Source organism: Drosophila takahashii, chromosome 2R, assembly GCF_030179915.1.
Source record: "Drosophila takahashii strain IR98-3 E-12201 chromosome 2R, DtakHiC1v2, whole genome shotgun sequence".
In the NCBI taxonomy this organism is placed as follows: Eukaryota; Metazoa; Arthropoda; class Insecta; order Diptera; family Drosophilidae; genus Drosophila; species Drosophila takahashii.
The window spans coordinates 30,995,280-31,018,547 of NC_091679.1; the positions used below are offsets into that span (position 1 = coordinate 30,995,280).

Here is a 23,268-nt window from a genome sequence, read left to right on the forward strand (position 1 = left end):
TCTCATTTGGAAGAGAATCACCACCGCTGGAAGAGTCTCAAAACTCTCCCCCAGAGGAAAAGAAGAGAGAGCTCCCGGTTATGCTCACTCACCCACCCAAGTAATCGTCGCTGCTTTCTGCGCTGCCAGCGATTTTGTGGCAGCGTTGAGCTGATTATGAGCTTTTTGCTTTTGGCCTTTTAGTTCCCAGCCAGTGGTAAAACAGAACGCATGTGCAGACAACGGAGCGCATACGCAACGTGAACGAAGAGCCCGCCAGACAAGACTAAGCCATCAAGTACGAGCATTAAGGTTTACCCCCGATAATCCGAGAATCAGAAAATCAGCCGTCGTCATTAGGGCAACCGAATCAGCCAAATCAGTGATTGTGATAATGCTTAAAGGTGTTCCCACGCTAGCCGGTCGCAACCTTCGTCTTCTGACGACCCAGGGACAGGTGTTGGTCCACCATCGTGCCAAGGCATCCGCCGCCGAGCCCGCGGAGCTGTTGGACCAGGAGACGGATCTCTTGAAGCGCGCCAAGTTCGGACACACGGGCAAACAGCTGCAGCAGAAGATATGCAATGAGGTGAGTTCCGCGAAGGCCTCAAAAAAGGGGGTTGAGCGATGGAACAGCTGACTATATACATTTTCGGGCCTTAATTTCGCCCGGCTATTGATTTTTCATGTGAAATATCCGAAAAGTGAACGCTTAATCCCCACAGATGCGCAAATTCTGACGGAAAAAACAAACCATTTGCCGATTTACCGAAATCTAAAAATAGATTTCGAAAATTAAACAATACCGAGATATCCGATCTGATTTTAGGCACGTAAGGGCATATGACTTTCATTCAGCCTGACAACGCTGTATTTTTTAATGAAGACGCCGGGGCATTAGTTTAATTAGATAAATGCCGAGCGCAGCGTGACTGACGCAATATCCAGATAACACACCCACTGTCCTGTCTCTCCCTAAAAAAAGATAATGTGGTATATCTTATCGCATCTGGGGTTGCGGCGACTAGACTACCGGGCAAATTAATTGTGAAATTATCATGACAAATTTTCGGCAAATAGGTGCTAATCAGGTGCAAATCAACTGACACACTCATCCTTAATCCCCAAAAACCACATGTGACATGTGGAACTCCCGAATAAATGGTACTGGTTGTCAACAAGTATATTATAATGCCAAAAAATATCAGACGGCGGCGAGACGCTGACCGAGACATTGAAACACTGATTGCGAGATTGGGAATGGGCACTGAAATTGTTATACAAAATCAACTTTATATTATTAATCTTTTCGCTCGTGAAACACCAGCAAGAATGTTGGACTATAAAACAAATGTACACATGCACGCAGAAAAAAATTTCATTTTACCATCTGAATTTTTAAAATATATGAGCTCTTTCCTTCAAAACATTCTTAATCTTATCCGTTTAACTTAAATCTACTCCGTTCTAATAAAAATCTTATCAACAAAAAAGATAATTTATGTAATTTTGATAACTAAATATATCTGTGTTATTTTTAAACTTTATTGTGTTATGTTCTAAAGAATGTCCTAATAAAAATTACGTATTTTTTATCATCTCATCTCATTTGATAAACAAAACTCTAATTATTAAGTGTTTTGGTGAATTTTAATGTGAAAAACTCTGACATTTTTTAATGTGTATATGATTCACAGACTCTTAGGGTGTTAAAGTCACGCGAAACTGTCACCCGAAAATAAATAGTGTAAACGTGAGCATGGCAACACAAAAAATACATAAATATATTAATGTACAAATAAACTCGGAGCAGAGGTGGAATTTCAAATGGAAAAAAATTATGGATTGAAATTAAGCTAGCTAAGATTTGGCAGAAGTCCATCACTAGTCGAAATTGTTTTGCGGTTCTTTCGTTGCCATGGAAGAAATGAAAGAGCACACACTCATAAATGTTTTGCATACGCGCGTATTAATATTTTAGGTGCCACAACACAAAAACCAAGCCCCTTCACTTCCCACATGGTTACTAGGGAAGAGTAGGAAAGAGCAATAAAGAGTGTTAAGTAGTTCTCTGAATTCTTAAACCAATAATTTGGATACTCTCTTGCTATTCTCATAAACTGTGCAAATTTTTTTAAATGCTGAAAGAAAGCTGCTTAATTTCAAGAGAGAGGTATTTCAATTATTAGCTAAGAAATTTGTCGAAAAATATATCAGAGGAAAAAACATATTCATAAAATATATTTTATAACTGCTCAGTACGTAACGCATTTCCGGAAGCCCTGTGCATTTTAATTGTAGTTAGAACCCTTCAATTTATTCTAAAACGTTATAGCCTTTATGAAGATAATAATATTTGGGGACTACCATATACAAAAATTAATTACATACAGAAAAACTTATTGATTTACGATAATATTCGAATCTGGAAAGTCGTTAATTAGTTCAAGAATTACAAACCTAGTATTTAACCATAACGAATAGTCTATAACTGCGTAGAAAATTAAAGCACCAATTATTTAAAAATAAATAATGGTTTATTACAATTTTATTTCGTAATACGTTGACATAATCGAGTTGAAAGTTTAGTTTTTTGCGGGTGAGTTTGAACGAAATTTAGTTCTCTCATTTCTCCTGAGTAATTTTCTCTTTGATAAACTTAATCTCTGCACTTCCGTGCGAATTGTGCGTCAAAGGTTCGTCAGCTTTTCGGATCGGATCCCAATTTGAAAGGTGCCAAAGTCCCACGCTAATGGTGACAGGCCCCTTGAACGGAAACTTGTTCGGCAAATATTTTATTCTTTTTATTTTTATGCCGCACCTGATGTTGTTGTTGTTATTAAACGAGATATTCGCGCTCACATGACTTTCTTTCGCTTAAATATGTATTTAATAATATGCAAATAAGCAGCAAGTGCGAAAAGAGCTTAACAATGAAAACAGATTTTGGAGGCAAAGATTTACCCATTTCTCAGAATGTGAAACAGATTTATAGTAGGGATATGGGCACGTGCAAATAATTGTAGCTGTTTATTTCCATTAAAGTCTTAAAGTCAAGAGTGACTACACCCAGAAAACAAAATGGACTAAAAAGGGGCCTAATTACCTAAAATTTTAGGAAATATGGCCAGAAAAACGCGCCAAGGCCATGCATTACCTAAAATGTTGTCCATGTGGACTATATTTTGTACGCAGTCTTGAATTTATTTCTGGTAATGGTTACCTAAAAAAATGGCTAGTGGACTAGATTTTTAGGTCAGAATTACCTAAATATTAGGTATTTAAAAAAAAGCTAGGATTTTTACTATTGATAGTAACATATTTGATTATTTTAATTGCTTATATTGTATTATTCGGAAAAGCAAATATTTTATCTTTCTGAAAAAACAATCACTTTATTTTGTCCTCGGTGGGAATCGATCCCGGGTCTTCTGCGCGAGAGTCCAATAGGCTAGCCTCTGGTCTACGGAACTACTTAAAGGCCCTGCGGCAAAACCAAAGCCTGCTTCAAGGGGCTCAGGCGAATTCTATTTTTAGAATAGGGCACTATTACCTTAAAAGTAGGAAAATAGTCCACGTAGGTATTGATTTTATATATTGAAACTTTTCCATCACTAGCTTTAAGAAAAGTCTAAAAAATTTTTTAACATTAAACTTAAAAAACCGAATAATTTGTTTATTAATATTAGGGACCAATATTTGTATTAAGTTGTGAGTGATAATCGACTTTAAATTATTCCTAAATTTTAGGTCTTATGGACCAATTTGAAGGTTACGATGGCCTATAAAAATCTCGTTAGCTTTACCTAAAAAGTAGGAACATAGTCCACATGCTAATATTTTTAGGTAACCCATTACCTAAATCTGAAATTTTAGTCTATTTAAATTTTTTAGGTCATACGTTACCTAAAAAATAGTCCCACATTTCTCTGGGTGTAGGAAAAACCTAGACAAGTAAATGCATTTTCATCAAATACAAATGAAAGGAAATGAAGAAAAGTACGGAGACATCTGTTCCGCTGATGTCATGCGGTGTGGTAATTCAATCCAATAGTACTTAGGACCTAAGGCCGTTCCGGAAGTATTCGGTTACACTAATGAATTATTACAGCTTTATTCACTAACGAAATAAGTTAGTAGGCTGAGAAAAGTTTGTAAAGATGATGAAAATATTTTCCAAATTCATAATATGCAAGAGGATTGCCTTGCAAATATTAGGGAAATATTAAAAAGAAAGAAACCAAACGCAGTATGATAGTTATCACCATCCTTGTAAGCTTTCAAAGTGTTGCCGAGTTTTGGGGATTCCACTTAAGTTTGGATAGACCCAACCCCTTCTTGCTATAAAAGGTGCTCGTCAGTGGCATTTGGCCATTATTTCCACTTCGATCCAGTTGCGGTATACATTGGATATACCTCCGAAATATGCTAGTACGTGCCGTACAGTTGGCACTTGACATAACTTTCGAGACGTGACTTTAACTGGGAATTCCTGACCTGAACTACAGCTGTAATACTCAACCTATTGTCTTCTATACAATTTCAGAAGAAACTGCGCGCTCCACCGCTTATGAACTTGGTATTCGCCAATCGAAAGTTATCCTTCTACGACACCAGTTCCACGCCGAAGACCAAAGAGGATAATGCCAAGCTGTGAGTATATAATCTAGAATTGAACCTTAACCTTTTTCATCTTCACCATCACCTTACACCTGGAAACAAGCGAAACCAGAGCACAAATGCATCCAATCACTAATTGTTAGGATTACAAAATATTTATCCACTCATTTGCACCTGCCTCGTCTGTGGTTGCCTTTTCCCCCACTACTTCCCACGTGTCTAGAATCAGTTGGGTCAACAGTTTTCCTGCTACCAGGCTGCACTTCATAGCCCAATGATCCATTTTTAGACCCGCTGCAGTTTACAGTGCTATTCTTAGTTCGGAAAATATTGTTTTCGAAAACAACAGCCCCGAACCGTTGACACACACAATTAGCAATCTCTGCCAAAGTCCAAAGAAATGGCGAAAATATTTTGATGGCACTTTTTGGGGTAAATATTTTGTGGGCTCCCCCTTTGTTTCAAGTATCCGGAGAGGATGGGGCTGGGTGGTGCTCCCAAAGGGAGGAATCTGCCCCGAAATCAAGCGCTAATTGCCGGCAATCGTTAGCGCATAAAAATAAATTAACATACGTTTATTAAACGAAGATAAAAATCGAATTCGCTCACTCTTTTTGGGTCCGCTAAATTATAGGTACATATGTGTATATTGGCTTTGATGTATGTATAATGTTGGCGAACTATAAAACCATTGGCCGTTCGCCGACCGTGCTCATTTCGGCGGTGACGGGCCGCAAGTTTGCACAGTGAAAGAGAAGGATATTGAATACTATATTATCGCAAAATGATGAACGATCGTAGTTGGAATCTGCTGCAGTATGCCACCGAGAGGGCGCCCCTCCCCATGGATGGGTACACCGCCGAGGAGGCGGATCAGTTCAAGGACAGCATCAGGCAGAAGATAGTAGATGATCTGAAGTCGATGACGGGGGAGGAGCTGATTGAGCTGGTCAAGCAGAATGCCGCCAAGGTGGAGGAGGAGAAGCTGGGGGAGGAGAATCCTGTCAAGGAACCCCTTTCCGGCACTGAGGAGGGCAAGGAGCGGGTTCAGGATGATGCGGATCTGATAGATGCCGGCATTATAGCCGAAATGGTCGCCGGACTCTGCACCAAAAGTCAGAAGGAGACGTTCATCAAGGTGATAACGAAGTATATCAGGTAATTGTGAATCAGCCGGAGACGTGCCCACCGCCTTATCAGAAAAAAAGGAAAAAAAGAATGAAAGAAAGGTGTTCCACCGCGTGACGTTTCTCTCCTTATCGGTTTTCGGAGTAGTGCCCAAGTGAATATCTACCAGACAATGGCCAGTGCCATTATAATGCCATAAATCCGGCCATATCTACTCTGTATGTCGGTTGTGTGTGCTGCGTGTGGGTTTTTGTGTACCAGCCAGCCGGGGGGGTTTGTATAGAGAAAAAGGAGTTAATTAATTTATTTTATTGGCAATAACATGATTTAGAAATTAGCACATTCCGGCTCGGCTCTCCGTGGTGCCCTGCTCACTGCTCGCTGCTCTCCGATCCCCAATCGCCTATCTAAGTGCTCCGTTCGCTGGGAGCAGCAGCAAAAGTCACACTTTCCGCTAATGTATAAAATGCCGGCGCGCTTACTGTTGTTCCCATTAAACTTGCAACAGCTCAGCGCTCAAGTCAAGGCGATCCGAGTTCGAAATCCAGCGAAAAAAATTAGAAACAGATACCGAAAGCCAGCGAATATCACGTATACGCCGTGATGGTGCAAACAAGCGAAATGGAAGCCCTGAAGCGGCAGAGTGAGGACGGCGAGGAGACCAAGGAGCGGGAGGAGAACTACAGGAGGGGCAAGGAGCAGGAAACCACGGAGACGGCGGCCATCATCGAGGAAATAATCGAGGGCATCTCGCTGCAGAATCGTCGCGGCACCATAGTGCGTACTATTTCCGCGATAATCAGGTAAAAATAGTGCCGGAAAGAGCAAACCGAAAGCAGACAGTCAGGGGCAGGGACAAATTGTATACACATAGTATATCGAGTGGATCGTAAAAATAGATTGTGCACATTACACGCCCCTTTATCTATATGACACACCTCAAAAACCCCCTTAATATAATAAATACGAAAATTGCGTTGATTGACGCTCATTACACACGCTCTTTATGGCCAGCATATGGAAATCTTACTAACAATTGCCGTCTGATCATCCTGTTTATCATTATCTTTTAGCAGTCAGCGACGCCACTATTCGATGCGGCCGTGAGTAATCAATCGATTGAACTGTTCTTGTGTCCCCCTTCCCAGTAGAATTTGAATCAGTTGCCATGCCACAAAACCATATATGAACCATAAACCGAACGATCTCTTAATCAAGCCCGCGTCAACTAAATTGGAGTTAATTGAAGTCTGCGCGAAATGATTTCCCGAATTGACAGTTCCGCATAAAAAATCCGAAATTAATCGAATCAAATAGAAATGGAGGAAGATCTATTTTTAGAAGAGCCCAACTGGATCTGTGCAGTTTCTGCTTGGCCGCGCTGCATTAGCTGTCTGTGAGCCAATTAGCACTCGGAGTCCAGCGCCAGTTGGCCAAAGACAAACCCCTCTAAAATCCCTGCTTTCACCCCTCTAAATAAACCCCCCGTAGTTCTAGTATTTTCTGTGAATTTTGTCTTGCTTTTCCACACACGCATGCTAAAATTCAATGGGGTATTGCCGCCCAATTAGCAGGTGCCCTAAACCCAATTGCTTTTCTGTGGCTTCGAAACTATTTCGCTAATTTCCCCCGTACTAACTGGTTGTATTTCTATTCACAGCCACCGGGAGCAGGAGCAGCGAAATGCGGAGGATGTGCTATTCGACATGTTCGCCAGCGAGGAGACGGGCCTCATCTCGATGGGCAAGTTCCTGGCCGGACTCAAGACCACTGGCATTCGCAGGAACGATCCGAGGGTGCGAGAGCTGATGGATAACCTGAAGAAGGTGCACAAATTGAACAACTACGAGACCGGCTCTTCGGCAGAGACTCAGCATCTCAATCGGGAGACCTTCAAGGCGTAAGTTTTGTCTAAAGTTTCTCTGATCTTATCCCAATAATCACTGCTTTTTTCAGAGTTGTGGCTCCGAATATTGTCTTGATCGCCAAGGCCTTCCGGCAGCAGTTTGTGATCCCCGACTTTACCAGTTTCGTCAAGGACATCGAGGACATCTACAACCGCTGCAAGACCAACACCCTGGGCAAGTTGGCCGACTACATTCCGCAGCTGGCTCGCTACAACCCCGATTCCTGGGGCCTGAGCATCTGCACCATTGACGGGCAGCGCTTCTCCATCGGCGACGTGGACGTGCCCTTCACCCTCCAGAGTTGCAGCAAGCCACTCACCTACGCCATCGCCCTGGAGAAGCTGGGGCCCAAGGTGGTGCACTCGTATGTGGGCCAGGAGCCCAGTGGCAGGAACTTCAACGAACTCGTCCTGGATCAGAACAGTAAGTTTGGACTTTGAATAAATCATAGAACAATAGGTAGTAATAGTAAAACTAATGAGAAATTATCCAAGAGTAAGTTTGGTTATATGCCAATCTAAAGGTTTATAGAAATGTTCTTAACATTTGTCTTAATAACTTGGAATTTCAACAAAATTAATTTTATATTATTTTAATAATTTTAATTTATTTATTTTCAACAGTAAATAAATTCAATAGTAAATAAATAATATAAATAATTTAATAATAAATCATTGGTATTATTAGTTCATTTTACAATTTTTTTTGTAATTGTTTTTTTTTTTGACATTTATTTGTATCTTTATTTTCTTAAAACATGTAAAATATGTTTTTAATTTAAAATTTCAGAATTTCTTTAAAATTATTTGCTATACATTTTCAAGCTTTCTTTTCATAACATAAATTTAAGTAGTATTTAAGTGTTATTTTATTGATGTTATTCTAATTACTTGACCCTCTCTCCACAGAGAAACCGCACAACCCGATGATCAATGCGGGCGCCATACTCACCTGCTCCCTGATGAACGCCCTGGTCAAACCCGACATGACCTCCGCCGAGATCTTTGACTACACCATGTCCTGGTTCAAGCGGCTGTCCGGCGGAGAGTACATTGGCTTCAACAACGCCGTATTCCTGTCCGAACGCGAGGCCGCCGACAGGAACTACGCCCTGGGCTTCTACATGCGGGAGAACAAGTGCTTCCCCAAGCGCACCAACCTGAAGGAGGTGATGGACTTCTACTTCCAGTGCTGCTCCATGGAGACCAACTGTGAGGCAATGTCGGTGATTGCAGCCAGTTTGGCCAACGGTGGCATCTGTCCCACCACCGAGGAGAAGGTGTTCCGGCCGGAAGTAATCCGGGATGTGCTCTCGATCATGCACTCCTGCGGCACGTACGACTACTCCGGTCAGTTCGCCTTCAAGGTGGGTCTGCCGGCCAAGTCCGGCGTGAGCGGCGGCATGATGCTGGTCATTCCCAACGTGATGGGCATCTTTGCCTGGTCCCCGCCCCTGGATCACCTGGGCAACACGGTGAGGGGCCTGCAGTTCTGCGAGGAGCTGGTCTCCATGTTCAATTTCCATCGCTACGACAACCTGAAGCACCTGTCCAACAAGAAGGATCCGCGAAAGCACCGCTACGAGACCAAGGGTCTGTCCATTGTGAATCTGCTCTTTTCAGCCGCCAGCGGAGATGTAACGGCCCTGCGTCGCCACCGTCTCTCCGGGATGGACATCACCCTGGCGGACTACGATGGTCGTACCGCCCTGCATCTGGCCGCCTCCGAGGGTCATTTGGAGTGCGTCAAGTTCCTCTTGGAGCAGTGCCATGTGCCGCACAACCCCAAGGATCGCTGGGGCAACCTGCCCGTGGACGAGGCCGAGAACTTCGGGCACAGCCATGTGGTGGAGTTCCTGCGCTCCTGGGCGGAGAAGGCCGACCAGTCCAACGAGGAGTGTCAGCCCGAGGCGGTGATAAGCAAGACACAAGCCGATGAGGTCAGTTCAAGTCCAAGTTCAAGTCTAGGCCGGATGCCAAGCCCGTCTGTTGAGAAGCCCAAGCTGAATTCCAATCTCACTTTCCAGGAAATCTGCAGCACGAGCGACCTGGAGACCAGTCCGGCCACCAGTCCCATTCCCACGCCCGTGGAATCTGGATCCAGGGCGGGATCAGGGCGATCCAGCCCGGTGCCATCGGATGCGGGAAGTACGGCGAGCGCCGGAAGCGCCAGCAGCATCGATGACAAGACCAAGCCTGGATTATAAGAGCCCAGAGATCGAGGATCCCCGCAGAATCTCTCCGACTAAATTATTCGCACAACCTTTTAGTTTATATACGACGTATTAGATTAAAGATAAGAGTACCCGAAAGTACGCTGGTCGGTTAGTCCTATATAATTTGTAGTAGTCATCCCACGTGCAAGGCGTGGTCCTTCCAGCCGGATCCGCTGCACGAGCGGCATTTGTACTTGTACTTAGTAGAGCTTAGTTAGCCTCAATATTCCAGGGTATCCTACGAGACAATGACAATAATCTTAACGAATATCTACTAACCCACAATTCGGGGTCTGTGACCCGCCTAAATGTATTGCATTCGTACTTGTCAATTGATATTTGTATGCGTTTGTAAGTGTATTAATTATCCTGTTCCAAAAATGTCGAGCTATGTGCCGGCATACTTGATCGCAGTTGAATATATAGTTAGTTGAAAAACACAAAATATGTGGCATATCTTTACTTAAAGTGTTCAAAAGGTCTTGACTCTTTTCAGGGTGGAAGATTTACAACGGGCTTCAATGTTTGCATTTCTAATATTTTACACAATGTTCTACAAATGAAAATATAATATTTCATTGTTTAACGTGGTTTTCAAAAATAATTATACAAATGGTAAAACTTCCTAAATAATTATGCATTAAAGAATTGATGTTTTAATAAATTGGAAATGTTTAGAACTGCATTTTATTTAATAAATTGGGTACTAGAAATTTAAAAAAAAATGGATACAAATTTTAAACTTATTAAATAGAAAATTGAATTGAATCCTTGTCCAAAGTAAAAGAGTTTTCCCTCGAAAACATTTATTTTAATCGTATCTACACAAGAATGTATATTTCATCACATTCTACAAGTATCTACTATAAAGCCATATAGTTTATTTATGTAAACCGACCGTATTTTACACGAAGAGACAAGACACGAAGCTCGATTATAGCACCATTATAGCATGTCGCCGGCCAACTTTCCCAGAGTTCAGTTCGTTCGCAGCATTCGTGGGGTTCGGACGTGGGTGTTACTGTTTCAGAGTGCGTGTTTCGTGCCGGTTTGTTTGCGGAGTTTCCATCATATCCATCCATCAGCTCCCTTTCGGTCCACACCATCTCCGCCGGAGGAGGGATGATGCACTCGTGTTCGCGTTCGGGCAGATGAATTAATTGTGGAAAATTGTTAAATTCCAGCTCGTTGAAGCGGCCACAAATCCAATTAAGCATATACACCATTTGCGGAGAGTTTGTGCATAATAGAGTAATTAAGTTTTCATAGAAAAGGGTTTTTGACACCGCACACGCCGCAGTAACTTGGGGTAGGTTCAATTTTTCCAAAGACAGCGAAACGAGAGTGGCAAAAACAACAGCAGCATCAGCATCATTTCCGGTTCCGCTTTGCTAGTTGGTTTCTCATAAGGGGCCATAAAAAACACTCGCAACTCAGTGGAGTAGACCCAAATCGGATTATTAAGTCTATGCCGCAAAAAGGATGTCTATTGTGGAGAGACTAGGGTTGCATACACCCCCCAGCCCCATGATTCCTGCATTTCCCTTTATTGACAATCTCTCTGCACAAGCCGCTGCATATCCGGGCCTCGAAATATTCGGGGGCCTTCTATTGTGAGTGGATTTTTGGCCGCTCGCTTTGTTTCTTCCCTCCACTTGGCGCAGATATGGGCAGCGTCAGCAGCTGTGGGATTGCATAATGTCCAGCTTCCTCTCTAGAAAGTAGCCCACTTTAGGTTTGGGAAGTAGGTCTGCCCTCTGGGAAAAACAAGTTCTTAAATCTGAAGGAAAATTCCTAATAATTGCTTGTTTTTCATGAAAATATGTTTATCAAGGGTTGGGTGTTCCAATTTTATTAGTTTAGATTGGATTAAAAATAATAAAGTAATATTACTCATCAAATCAAGGAGTATCGTGAAATAAAAGATATGAGAAATTATTTAATTGTTTAAATTTAGTAAATATACCATTGGTAACGGGGCATAATTATAAATCCATTAAAAACCAGAAATTAAAATGATATCCCGAAATATTGAAAATGATTTATTCCTTTAGGTATAAAATAATAAAAAATATAAATAGAAATTACCTAGCGCTAATTCAAATATCAATTGCTAAATTGTAGATTTCATATGCACATAATTTTAATTCTGCTGTTCCATTTTTTTCAGTGTAGCTACTTTTATTTTACGTATTTCCAAGTGAATCCAAACTTTTCTGACTGTTTAGCAAGGCAGTGAAACAAATGACTGAGGGCAAAAGTCTAAGCTGATTTCAATCATAACAGAACTGAATGCACCCACAATCCGAAAATGTCTCTGTCTCATTTGCTAATAACACCCCTAAGTCGGGGCCTGTATAATCAACATAATCCAGGCGGAGGGAATGTCAATCCCCAACGTCTAGTCCGTGGGAACTGGACACATGTGTGGGGAAAGGCATAGGGACAGGGACACTGACAGTGGGCTATGCAAACGATGCGCAGGAATTTCGGATTGAAGGGGCGGATTGGGGTTGCCGGTTGAGTGGTTGACTGGTTGACTGGTTGACTGGCCAAAGGAAGTTGGCTTCGGCATCAGCAAATGCCAGGCATTGATGTGTCCATCAAGTGTCTCTGCATCGGGTTCAACGAACCCCTAAGAACTAGAACGTCCGATAATAATTGATTGGTCGGAGAATAGGGATAGGGAACGGAACCCACACACACATTCCGAGTCGGGGTATCCAAAGTGAAGTATCTGGAATATCTTCAACTTGACGGGGACGTGAATCGGAAATTGGCGCTCTCTGCGGAACGCATTCGGACGTGTGATGAGCCAATTTCACACATGGCAGAGACGGCGGGAAAAACAGAAAAAATTTTAAAAAAAGAGTCAAAAACCAAAACAGAGAGCGAGCCAAGTGCAATGCCCTGGACTTCGGTTGACGCTGCACTTTTGCCACCTTGTGGAGTCGCCAAAAATAAATGCCAAAAGCCATTTCCACTTCCCGTTCTCCCCCAAAATGAAAAGCGGCTTCCCCGCTTATTATGTTCGGTTCCCCCCATTTTAAAGGCCCATATATATGGCCACCCATTTATACAGACTTATAGCGGCGCCGCCATTCATCACCAGATGAGCTCTACACCCCCGTATATTATATAGAGTTGCGGATGTGGAATCGGAATCCTGCTGCTTTTCTGTTGTTCTCTCTATTAAAATGCCACATTTAAATGCCGAGCCTCATAAATGTTTCTCTCCTCGCAATGCAGTGAAAAGAGCAGCAGCATCAAAATTGATTGCTTTCACATGGACACGAACTCGGTGAGCCCCCTGCCGCCGATGGAGGAGGCCATGGACAGGGTCAGCGAGAAGTCGCCCCCGGGAACTCCCAATGGCATCGAGATGCCCCCGCCGCCAGATGAAAAGTGAGTTCAGATTACCCGAAAACCAAAAATAGCCCCTAAATGAGTGTAAATTCTGTTGTTTTAAATATTAAATAGGGTTTTAGGAGGCCTATAAGGTTAGGAATTAGGAATTTTTAAATTCAATCTCGAGATTCTTATACAAAAGCCATGCTTAGATTAATGATTTCATCTCTTTTTATTTAATACATGGTAAAGTAAACGTATTTAAGATGATACAAACATATAGAATCAAGACTGGAGTGTATTTATCTTCAAGTATTATTACTGATTTTTAAAGTCGCAAACTACTTAAGGCTATTTATTTGTTAAGTTTTAATTTATTTATTTATTTTGACACACGTTTTGCCCTTTATTATTTTAAAACTTAAGTTTCGGTGATAAACAACTAAGTTAGATGTTTAATAATATTTCAATAAACTGTATTATTTTGAGGGTAATTTATAAAACCGCTTTTCTCCAGAAATCTCTCTATCTCACTTGCCCAATCAATCCCCCATGCCCAGCTAATCAACACAATTTAGTCAACAGATTCCCCAACACATTTGTTTATCAATATTTAAGTAAATTGTGTCACTTATGCATGGCAAATTCGAGGCAGGCACAAAAACGGAGAGACCAATTTCCCCGGAGGCCAATTTGGAACTCTTGTCTAGCCGGCAATTGGCCTTGCTCGTCTCGGATGCTCAGCTTGCAGTTGGAACCTGCACCTAAAGATATGGAAAACAAAAGCAGACTCAGGCGTCCGTAGTATGCCTTTAATCGATTTTAATGGCACCACGCGGCGTATGAGTAATATTTACATGGAATAGGACACGGACACGTTAGGAATTACCCCAAAGACTAATTAACAATAACGAAGAGCAGCCAGTGTCGACGCCTACACGCCCTTCGAGAGGTGGTAAGGGGTACTGGCCACTAGTCGAGGCTATTTTTACGCGCCAATTTCCTAATTCACGTATCTTTGAAAGTCGTAAATTTTATTTTAATGCGACCTCGTCGCAAATCACACAAAACCCCGGACACATCCTTCCTGTAACCCGTACGTACACCCACAAATTCAACAGTTGATCGCGTGCGCAAAACTCACATAGAAACCGGCAGTAAACATTCCGCCCGGAATCCTCCCACTCCCCCTACCACATCCTTTGGCCCTGTCCTTGTCCGATTTCTGGCACGAAGCGCGGTAAGCTTCGAGTAATTACGGGTATTTTTCCTTCTTTTCCCGGGGACTCAACCTTTTCGCCGCCTCGTTTTCATTTCATTTTCATTTGGTTTTCATTTGATTTCAAGTAATTTTTGGGCGCGTTGCCCGCACAAAAACCGCACTGGCTTATGGGCTCCAAGGAGCTGGAATAATGACCCAAAGTCCCAGGGTGTGTTTGTTCTGTCTGTTCCCGTGGAGTGGGAGTGTGAATGGGGTATTAGATATAAGGAATAGTGGATGGCCCTATCCCACTGCACGAGTAATTGCTGACCCAGTATTTCACTCGGAATTAGTGGAAGCCCCGCTTCCATAAATACTTGATTGATTCAGGCTGCTGCTGGCAGGTGTTTTGATTGATACTCGTATTTACTTATTTATTTATAGTCGCAAAGTATTGTTGACAAACAGGTGTCCCCTTAATTAGTTTCCTAGATGGGAGGTAGGAAACTATTTCTGTTCTTTTATGTATTATTTTAGCTAAGTTTGCCTTGTATTTCTTATCGCAATGCCGAATATTTTTCTACCAGACATTTTCCAGTCAGCTGATGATCTTAGCTATCTTTTATTTACACTCCTAATCTGGATAGTCTAAGTAGCAGCCTTTTAGACCTCAAATTACATAACCCAAGGTCGAGGCGAGAAGACACCATGTCATTAATCTTACTAATCAAGAAATCTTATACAAATAATTAACACATCTTAAAATTCATATTTCCCTCCATGGAGTATGGTTTATGTCTCAGCTTTAAAAGTTCTCTATTCGGTTCAGTTCTAGGCTAAACCAATATCCATCCGGTTGGTGTCTCCGCTAAAATATCGTTACGATTGAAAGTGCATATGTGATCTTTTAGTTCCGGGGAGCTTCGGCCAGAAAAGTGAAATATATTTTCAGTTGTCTCTAGCTGATCGCCGCGATCTGATCGTTGTTACACTTCACTTGATAATCAAATTCAGTGAATTTAATTGAGGATTTTCGTGCGGTTGTTTGTGTTAGTGCGACCGTTAACAAAAGGAGCAACATAAACAAAAGCATAGGGAAAAAGAAGAAAAATACTTTTATATTTAAAGTGCTTTGTTTATGCTGAACTTGTGTGCCACTTTTCTATAAATTTTGGATGCTATTACAAGCTACTTGCGGATCTGCCACTTTCTTTGACTCAGAAACAGAGACTCGTTCGACGTAGTTGGACAAGAATCGGAATTTGCATCAATAGAAGAAAGACCCAACTTGATTAAATTCATTGTGAACCTGGGACCTCCCCTCTTGAGCACATGAATAGATAACGAACCGAATCCGTCACTGTTTTTGGGATCGCTTTTGGCCCCGTGTGATTGACAAATTAACGCATTCAGCTTGATTAGCATCTGTATCCGAACTGGAAAAGTTCTATTAGCGATTAGCGATCCCACAGCCAGGCGTCGGTTTTCAATTGTCTCTCGAATGTGGCATTTTACAGAATCGGCATAGAATCGATAGAGAGGCCCAATTACGCGGAAAACACCAGCCACTCTCTACTCATAAACGACCTTTAGTTGGGCCATCCTATATATAAAGTGCTATATAGAGCCGATCTGTGACGCACCGCCCAGCGATTCTACATTTAGTGGGTGGCGGTGACGAAACAAGCAGAAAAACCCAAAGAATTTCGGCCCAAATAGCAACACTTGGCTAAATGCGTGATCGCCACTTGGCCAAAATGCCGCGTGGAGGAACGACAACAGCGTAAGTCCCAGTCCTACGAATAATACATCTATAAACCACCCCCCACAAGGCCAGACTTTAGACCCAAAACAAACAAATTGCGTGCTGTTCCTAAGCGTATTTATTTAATTTAAACAGTTTCTGAATACAGAAAGAAAAAGTACTTTGATCGTATCAGGTTGTAGTAGCGCGAATTCGATTGTATTTTCAAGATACAATTTCAGGCATATGTGTATGTTCGGGTCGGATTATTGTACTCCCTCGAGAGATCGCCTTAATTGAAACCGCCGCGAAATCGACAGCGTCTCTAAACAATTGCTGGGCATTGTACACAGTAACCCCCTACCAGATCAGATCAGATCAGACCGCACCAGTATATTATAGAGTATGCCGTACTCGTACTTCGTCATAATCAACCCGCAGGATAAACTGAAGTGTGTGTCGAGCATTCGAGTGATTTTCAGCCATGCGTGCGACAGCAAATGTTTTAATTCGCCTCGATCCGCAGACTTTTAATTGTGCATTCCGCGTCAGCTCGTTACTTGTTACATCTGATGGTTTCTTTAATTGAATTGTGCCCTGGCTTCCTGCCGCTATTTCTTTCCTACTCTGTTTTTCCCTATTTTCATCTTTCGACCAGTTAGCATTGCTCTACTTTTGAGAACCAAGTTAACCAGATAATTAGCCTGCTTTTATAACGGCCTTCATCCGAGTTCTGGTTTCCCTATTATCTGATCACAACTTTTTTTGTTGATCCACTCTCGGTTAGACATCTGGCTGCCATGGTCATCATAATCTCCATCACATGACTGAGATAAGCAGGTTCCTAAATTTACTCAAGGTTTGGGGACAGTTGGCTTGTCCGCAGATAAGAAACGATGAAGGCTTAGTTGTAAGATATAACATCATTTTGAACTTGATATTCGCAGATTGTAAATCATTTTTGCATATCTCAAATGCGAACCTTTATATACCTTAATTTAATAAGATATTTTCAAATGTTATTAGATTAAATGATGAAAAAGATTTTTAGACACGAATAAAATAAGTGATAAGTTTAACTATAGCATTCATATCTTAACGACACTACACATCGTTCAAAATATTATTCTATTAAGGTATTAAAATTGGAATACCCAATCCTAGTTTTCAGATTAAAAGTTATCCAATTTATCTTCTTATCTGCAAGCCTCTTTGTAAGATATGTCAAATCACAGGTAATCCTCGCATCAATCACGATAGTTTTCCCAGCTTACATTTGCATAAATTATGTATTTAATTTCCATTTGTTAAATGACTTTAGGAATTCGCAGATTACGCTGCAACATCGATGCGCTTTCTCTGTTTATTTACCTACCATTAGCAGTGGGTGCCAGTGCCTCCGCAGAGTCAATAGCCTTTTATCCGCGCTGACCCATTAGCCATGAGTCGCTGCACCTAGGCCAAATACCAATAGACGGCTCTGTAACTCGGGCTCAGACTGAGCTCAGTTCAGGTTCAGGTTCGAATACACCAAACAGGTGGCGGCCAGCAAACGAGTTTTCCATAAAACGAAAAGCTTTTAGCGAAAATTTCTCAGCGCAGCCGGCAAATGAAAAGTGAAAGAGATACAAATGTGCAGCCAAAGATACAGATACAGATGCAGATGCACCCGTTGGTGTGGGCTTGTTTTCCAACAATCTGCGGCAAGGCAAGTGAAATGTGTGTTAAAGCAAACAGCCACTGCAGCTAGAGTGATGCCCCTGCCCCTTGCCGCGCCCCCTCGAAAATGTGTTGATAGCTAAATGCCTGCCCCAACCGCAGTACCAATCCCAAACCCAAACCCAGACGCAGCTGCAGCCACATCATGTATCCACAGCCGCAGCCTCATCCACATCCACTGCGGCGGAGGAGTGCAAGTTGTGGCAGACAGTCGTTCATTGACACCGCCATCGGATGCACGGCAAGAAATAAGATCAATGATCGTATTTTATCCCTATCAAAGATACAAGTATTAGGATAAATCTAAAAAAATAGGTTATCTTATCTTTAACTAAAATTTTAGCTTGACAATTCTTGATCTTATCAATTAAGTGGTTGGTACATAAGATCAGTTGGAATTTCTTCAGAATGAAAACTTGTTCATCCTTATTATTTGTTTCCCCCAAAAGTTATATAATATTTATTATAAAAAGCGTTTCAAAAGTACCAGTACCAGATTGAATGCCCTCTCAAACAAACTCTATTTATATTTATATTTATATTTATATTTATAAATTTAAAGTGATAGCTTGGTAGGTCAACGACTCGAATGCATTACAGATGAAATGACAAAAGCAAAGTGCACTTCTGGCAAAATTTTGTTTTATATTTATTAAATAAATTAAATTGACATTCATGTACATGGTACACACATACATATATACCATAAATATCGTACCTACCAACATTTAAAACTTACATTTTAGCCTAGGTGTTTAGGTTTCTAAAAAAAAAACCCAGCTCAGTTACCCACTGAGTTAAGCATTAAAAGATAGACATATTGCATTAACAATTCCATTAAAAACACCACGAAGTTTGCCAATCTTGTCTTAAAGTTTAATTTAAGAAAAAATTGTATTACGAACTGCATGCTGAGTAGATAATAGATGATTTATATGGTTAATTTCACATAAATCACAGATAAGCCATGGCATTTTCTCCGAGTGCCTATGATCTTTGGCTACTCAGAGCGACAGCAACACCGATCCCGATCCGGCGTATCCGATGCACTTCGTGGATTGTGTCGCATGTAAATTGGAGCACCCCAGTGGCATTATCTTCGCTGTGATGCAAGTGTCGTGAAAGCGAGAGTGCCGCCGATTGGTGATTGCTTTGGCTTTCATTATCACAACATGGGGCTCGCACTATTAATTTAAATAATAGGTCTGTTTATGTGCATTCGATACGTTGTTGCACCATTGGGTTTCGGAATTTCGAACGAAACCACAAGCCAAGGAGCTGCACTTGGCGATGATTAAGCGTTTCGTTGGTGGCCAGCAATGCGTCTAATTACCCCAACTGCATGCGGTTTCTACTCCAGTTTGTCTGCAGTCTGTTTACTTTCGACAGATCAACAGATGGCTTCGGTTCGGCTGCCTATTGTGTGTTTTTGTGGGACTTCTCCCACTGCACCATGCTGATGATGGATCTTTCGGATGGGTGAGATCATTGCGCCCATCATCGGCGGCATCAGGCATCGAAATTGTATGTCATACGATCGCACGACAAGTGATGAAATTAATATGACGGACAGACCGCAATTGGGTGGAAACAATACACTCTTGACTCCATTACCCTTTCCCCAGCTGTCAGAATTTGGGATAAACTTCAAGCGAAAATATACACCCACACCAGAAAACAACTTTAAACCTAAAATTCAAGGACAATACGAAAAGTTGATAAAGAAGTTGACATGGTGAACTTTTCAACCCAGAGCTACTCCACTCATTAGGGAAAATTGTAAATTCACTAGTCAAATTAGATAATTCCGTTTTTCTTAGATCCTCTGTGATTCCACTTGATCCACATGTCCGTCTGTTGTCCATCAATTAAGCCGATTAGCAGCACATTCAACCCGCAATTAGCGTAATCTCTTGAGAATCTCTGACAGAATCTCCATAATTCCAAGGCAGCCCCCGGAACCGTCATAAATTGTGTTTAATGAGGGGCAACCCACATTCCCTATTAGGAATGCATATATTCTAATCTAAGTCCCTTGTAAGCCTAGAGATATAGTGGATATTAAGAGTATGTTTTGATATCGTATATAGTCCTAACAATATGAAACCAATCGACGGACCCTTTATCGACGAACTGAACCGCATGATCTTTCGTCGTCCCAGCTTCATAAAGAGTCGAAAGAAAAAGTAATTGATAAGGTTATGTTTTACGTGTTATCATTATGCTGCATTTTTGTTACAGACGCTATGAGGAGGATCCGGACAATGCCTGGAACTGCTGCTCCTGGTGCGAGTACTTGCTGATCGTCATCCTGTCCACCATCCTGCTGGTGGGCGTCCTCGTACTGACCCTCTTCTGGGTGATGTTCTACCGGGATGGCTTCGCCTGGTCGGAGAGTCCCAAGCAGCAGTTCAACCTGCATCCCATTCTGATGATAGCTGGCTTCGTAACGCTCTCCGGATTTTGTAAGACCCTCTTTTATTGTTTCGGATGTACTGATCTAGTGTGAGATACCCAAAATTAGCCATCTTGATCTACCGTTTGTGCCGGTGCGTGAAGCACATCTATGTGAAGCTGATCCACATGTTCTTCCACGCCGTCGCCATTCCGTGCATCGCCCTGGGTTTCCTATCCGTCTTCGATTCCCACGAGGCGTTGCAAAAGGTCAACTTCTACAGCCTCCACTCGTGGCTGGGCTTCGTGACAATGGGCATGTTCGTGCTCCAGTTTGTGATCGGCTTCTTCAGGTGGGTCTTCACACTTCGGTGTCTTAATCCGGCAAATTAATAAGCCTTCTATCTATATAGTTTTCTGGTGATGTTGTGCTGTGAGAACAAGACCTACAGCTGCCGATCCGCCATGGTGCCCATCCACGCCAGTTTGGGACTGGCCAACTTCTGGCTCGCCATTGCCACATCCGTCACGGGATTGATCGAGAAAGAGCGCGAAACCGTCAATGAGACGGGCGTGAGGTAAGAATTATTCAAACACTATATCCATGGGTACCTCATAAACAATTTTAATATGGTAAGGGTAGGTTTTAAGCTGCAGAATGAGAATAGTTGGGAAACCAATTTAATTTCTTTCTTTTTGGTCAATAAACACACCTGCCAATTGAACGTCTTGTTCTCGAGGACTACATTTTTAAAATCCAAGAAATACCTTTTGATAATATGGATACATTTAATATAGAACCTTTTAAAACGTGAAATAGATTTCATAATTTATTTAATAAGCCAAGCTTATTTATTTTATCATGTATTTTCTATACTATTGTCTAATTTATGTATATATGTCTTATCAGCATCACCATCACTACTTAGTCTACCCAGTCAAACTGCATGATTCTCCGTCGATTTTTTAACTTATAATCCGATTTAAGATTTAAAAAGTTAGAAATCTCATTATTATCTTTATCATACTCATCACTTGACAGAAAATATAAGCTTTGATCCTGGAACGAAATGTATTGATTTGATTACTCTTCCCTCGCAGCCAGGAGAACAAGCTCATCGAGCACTATATCACCAGTGCCATCGGCGTCACCCTGATCTTCATTGGCATTATCGTGACTTTTGCGGTTCGGCGATCCAATGCTCCCGCCTCCGCGAAGGTTTACGTGACGGAGCGCATTTAGACGGGCCGCCCGGCTCGTCGGAGTCTCCGTCGTCGGATTTGGTCCACGGCCAGGACGGGAAGCGAGTCGCAACGGGTGTATCCGAGCATCCCGGATCTCGGTGACATGGACTGGACTTAGGGAAACGGGAAGTGAATCGCATCCACGGTGTCCTTTCGCCAGGCTTAGCGCACAGAGACCACGCTTCTACATCTCTATCCGAATCTATCCGAACCCTTTGTAACCTTTTATATGCCAAATTAAACCCTCTTCATACACTTAGACTACGCTAATCAAAATCTTTGCCCACTTTCAACTTCTCAGTAGATGTGTAGGATTAGGAATCTCAGAAGAAAAGAGCCGACCAAGCAAGCAAATCTAATCAAAATTGACGTGTTCAGCCGAACTAACTGATGCATTGAGGCACCCACAAGCTGATTAGCCAGTTTTTTGGTACTATAGTAGAATTTTGATATAAGCCCATGTAACTAGTGTATGTACCGTACCATGTAACGCATTCAATGTACGCACTCGGACTCAAAACTGTCGCATTTGATGTTTTTTTGTAATCGTGCAAGTATTTGTATTTCATAATGCGCTAAGCAACGTAAGCTGTAAACCAATTTTACAAACAAATAATAAACGATAATTTTGCCCTGCCCGAGGGGTCTCTTAATATCCAGTTTTATTCTCTAGAGTAAAGTTTTTCCAGTACTTCTTACTTCTTCTACTTCCTGTGGGATCATTTTTAATGGGTATTGAGGGAATTATAATTCGGCGATTGCGAGGGGCTACCATAAGTTCCTTTAATGTGTTTCACAAAATATTATCGCAGACTCAATTTCTCTTATCAGCTTTTGATTCTGAAACATTTGGTTCTGAGACGAAGCTATTTAAACCACTGAAGTAAGCCCACTGAGAGTCAGTCGTATAGCGGACTCTTCGGTGATTGGACCAAGAGCTGTGTTTTTATTTCTATTGCGAGGAAATCAATGACGGAATCTGTGGATTTTTTTAAATTTAAAATTACTATTAAGTTTGTTTGTCATCAAACTTGGAAAGTCTGGATAGTCCGAATGTGACCCTCGTGATGGAAATGTGAAGAATACAAGGTTTGCCCTTCGAATATTTAATAGATTTGGCTATTTACTTAAAACCTTATTAATTCCAGAAACTCTCCATCTAAAATAAAGGACTACTGCCCCTATCACCATCAACCTCATTCCGATTTTCCGAAAACCATATGGTTAGTTCTGTAGTAGTGCTGCACAACAATCACATATGGTTTTGGGAAAGTCCGAATTAGACTGATGGGGATAGAGGCAGTACCGAGGAAAGCAGACCACGAGAGTAAGTTCATGACTAGTAGTATAACTTTCCTTATTACGTGTTTCTTACATTCAAATTCTTTCCTCGATATTGCATAATTTTGACTAATAAGTTCTAAATTCTCTCGCAGGTTCAATTGAATCCTTCTTTGGCAAGCCTTGTTTTCTCTGGAGCCTGTGTCATGAGCATTTATTTATATGGAAACAAAAACACAAGTTTGAAGAAAGGATCCCCAATTCGACCCGAAGGATTCGAAACACCGGAATATAAGCCTTTACACAGTCAATTTCAAAAGTTAACAGCCGGGATTTTAGATGCATCTTGTTGAATTGTAAAATATAATGAAGGTCGATATTTACAAACAAATACCTGCACATTGTCATTTTAAATGGTTTAAACTAATTAAGCTTCGAATCTCCACAAATATCTGAGCTACCCACTCCAGATATTAAAAGGTTTTTA

General features: G+C 41.6%; 2 protein-coding genes across 22 annotated transcripts; both read left to right on the top strand.

Annotated features, from left to right (window-relative positions):
- Window positions 1-194: 194 nt before the first annotated feature.
- Window positions 195-10,317, top strand: GLS (glutaminase). 18 transcript variants are annotated; one of them, XM_070212884.1, is made up of 7 exons: window positions 196-568; window positions 4,526-4,632; window positions 6,801-6,830; window positions 7,388-7,627; window positions 7,684-8,057; window positions 8,543-9,573; window positions 9,661-10,317. In XM_070212884.1, the coding sequence occupies exons 1-7, from the start codon at window positions 374-376 to the stop codon at window positions 9,838-9,840; spliced, it is 2,157 nt and encodes a 718-aa protein (XP_070068985.1). In that variant the 5' UTR covers window positions 196-373; the 3' UTR covers window positions 9,841-10,317. The 18 variants fall into 18 exon arrangements, with proteins under 18 accessions (XP_070068983.1, XP_070068986.1, XP_070068984.1 ...); XM_070212897.1 differs by lacking the exon at window positions 196-568 and adding an exon at window positions 4,116-4,251; XM_070212882.1 differs by having other exon boundaries at window positions 195-568; window positions 6,804-6,830; window positions 8,543-10,317.
- Window positions 10,318-10,839: 522 nt separating this feature from the next.
- nemy (no extended memory) lies at window positions 10,840-22,153 on the top strand. Of its 4 annotated transcripts, none has more exons than XM_017153025.3 (6): window positions 10,840-11,158; window positions 13,099-13,254; window positions 20,103-20,326; window positions 20,386-20,608; window positions 20,669-20,833; window positions 21,357-22,153. In XM_017153025.3, the coding sequence occupies exons 2-6, from the start codon at window positions 13,136-13,138 to the stop codon at window positions 21,496-21,498; spliced, it is 873 nt and encodes a 290-aa protein (XP_017008514.2). In that variant the 5' UTR covers window positions 10,840-11,158; window positions 13,099-13,135; the 3' UTR covers window positions 21,499-22,153. The 4 variants fall into 4 exon arrangements, with proteins under 4 accessions (XP_017008514.2, XP_017008515.2, XP_070069075.1 ...); XM_017153026.3 differs by lacking the exons at window positions 10,840-11,158; window positions 13,099-13,254 and adding exons at window positions 15,332-15,447; window positions 15,916-16,181; XM_070212974.1 differs by lacking the exons at window positions 10,840-11,158; window positions 13,099-13,254 and adding an exon at window positions 15,370-16,181.
- The last annotated feature ends 1,115 nt before the right edge of the window (window positions 22,154-23,268 follow it).

Coding starts and splice junctions, on each gene's coding strand:
- GLS (XM_070212881.1), top strand. CDS start 374: ATGCTTAAAGGTGTTCCCACGCTAGCCGGTCGCAACCTTCGTCTTCTG. Junction 4,633..6,800: donor AAAGAGGATAATGCCAAGCT/GTGAGTATATAA, acceptor ATTATCTTTTAG/CAGTCAGCGACGCCACTATT. Junction 8,058..8,542: donor ACTCGTCCTGGATCAGAACA/GTAAGTTTGGAC, acceptor CTCTCTCCACAG/AGAAACCGCACAACCCGATG.
- nemy (XM_017153025.3), top strand. CDS start 13,136: ATGGACACGAACTCGGTGAGCCCCCTGCCGCCGATGGAGGAGGCCATG. Junction 20,609..20,668: donor TTTGTGATCGGCTTCTTCAG/GTGGGTCTTCAC, acceptor CTATCTATATAG/TTTTCTGGTGATGTTGTGCT. Junction 20,834..21,356: donor GTCAATGAGACGGGCGTGAG/GTAAGAATTATT, acceptor CTTCCCTCGCAG/CCAGGAGAACAAGCTCATCG.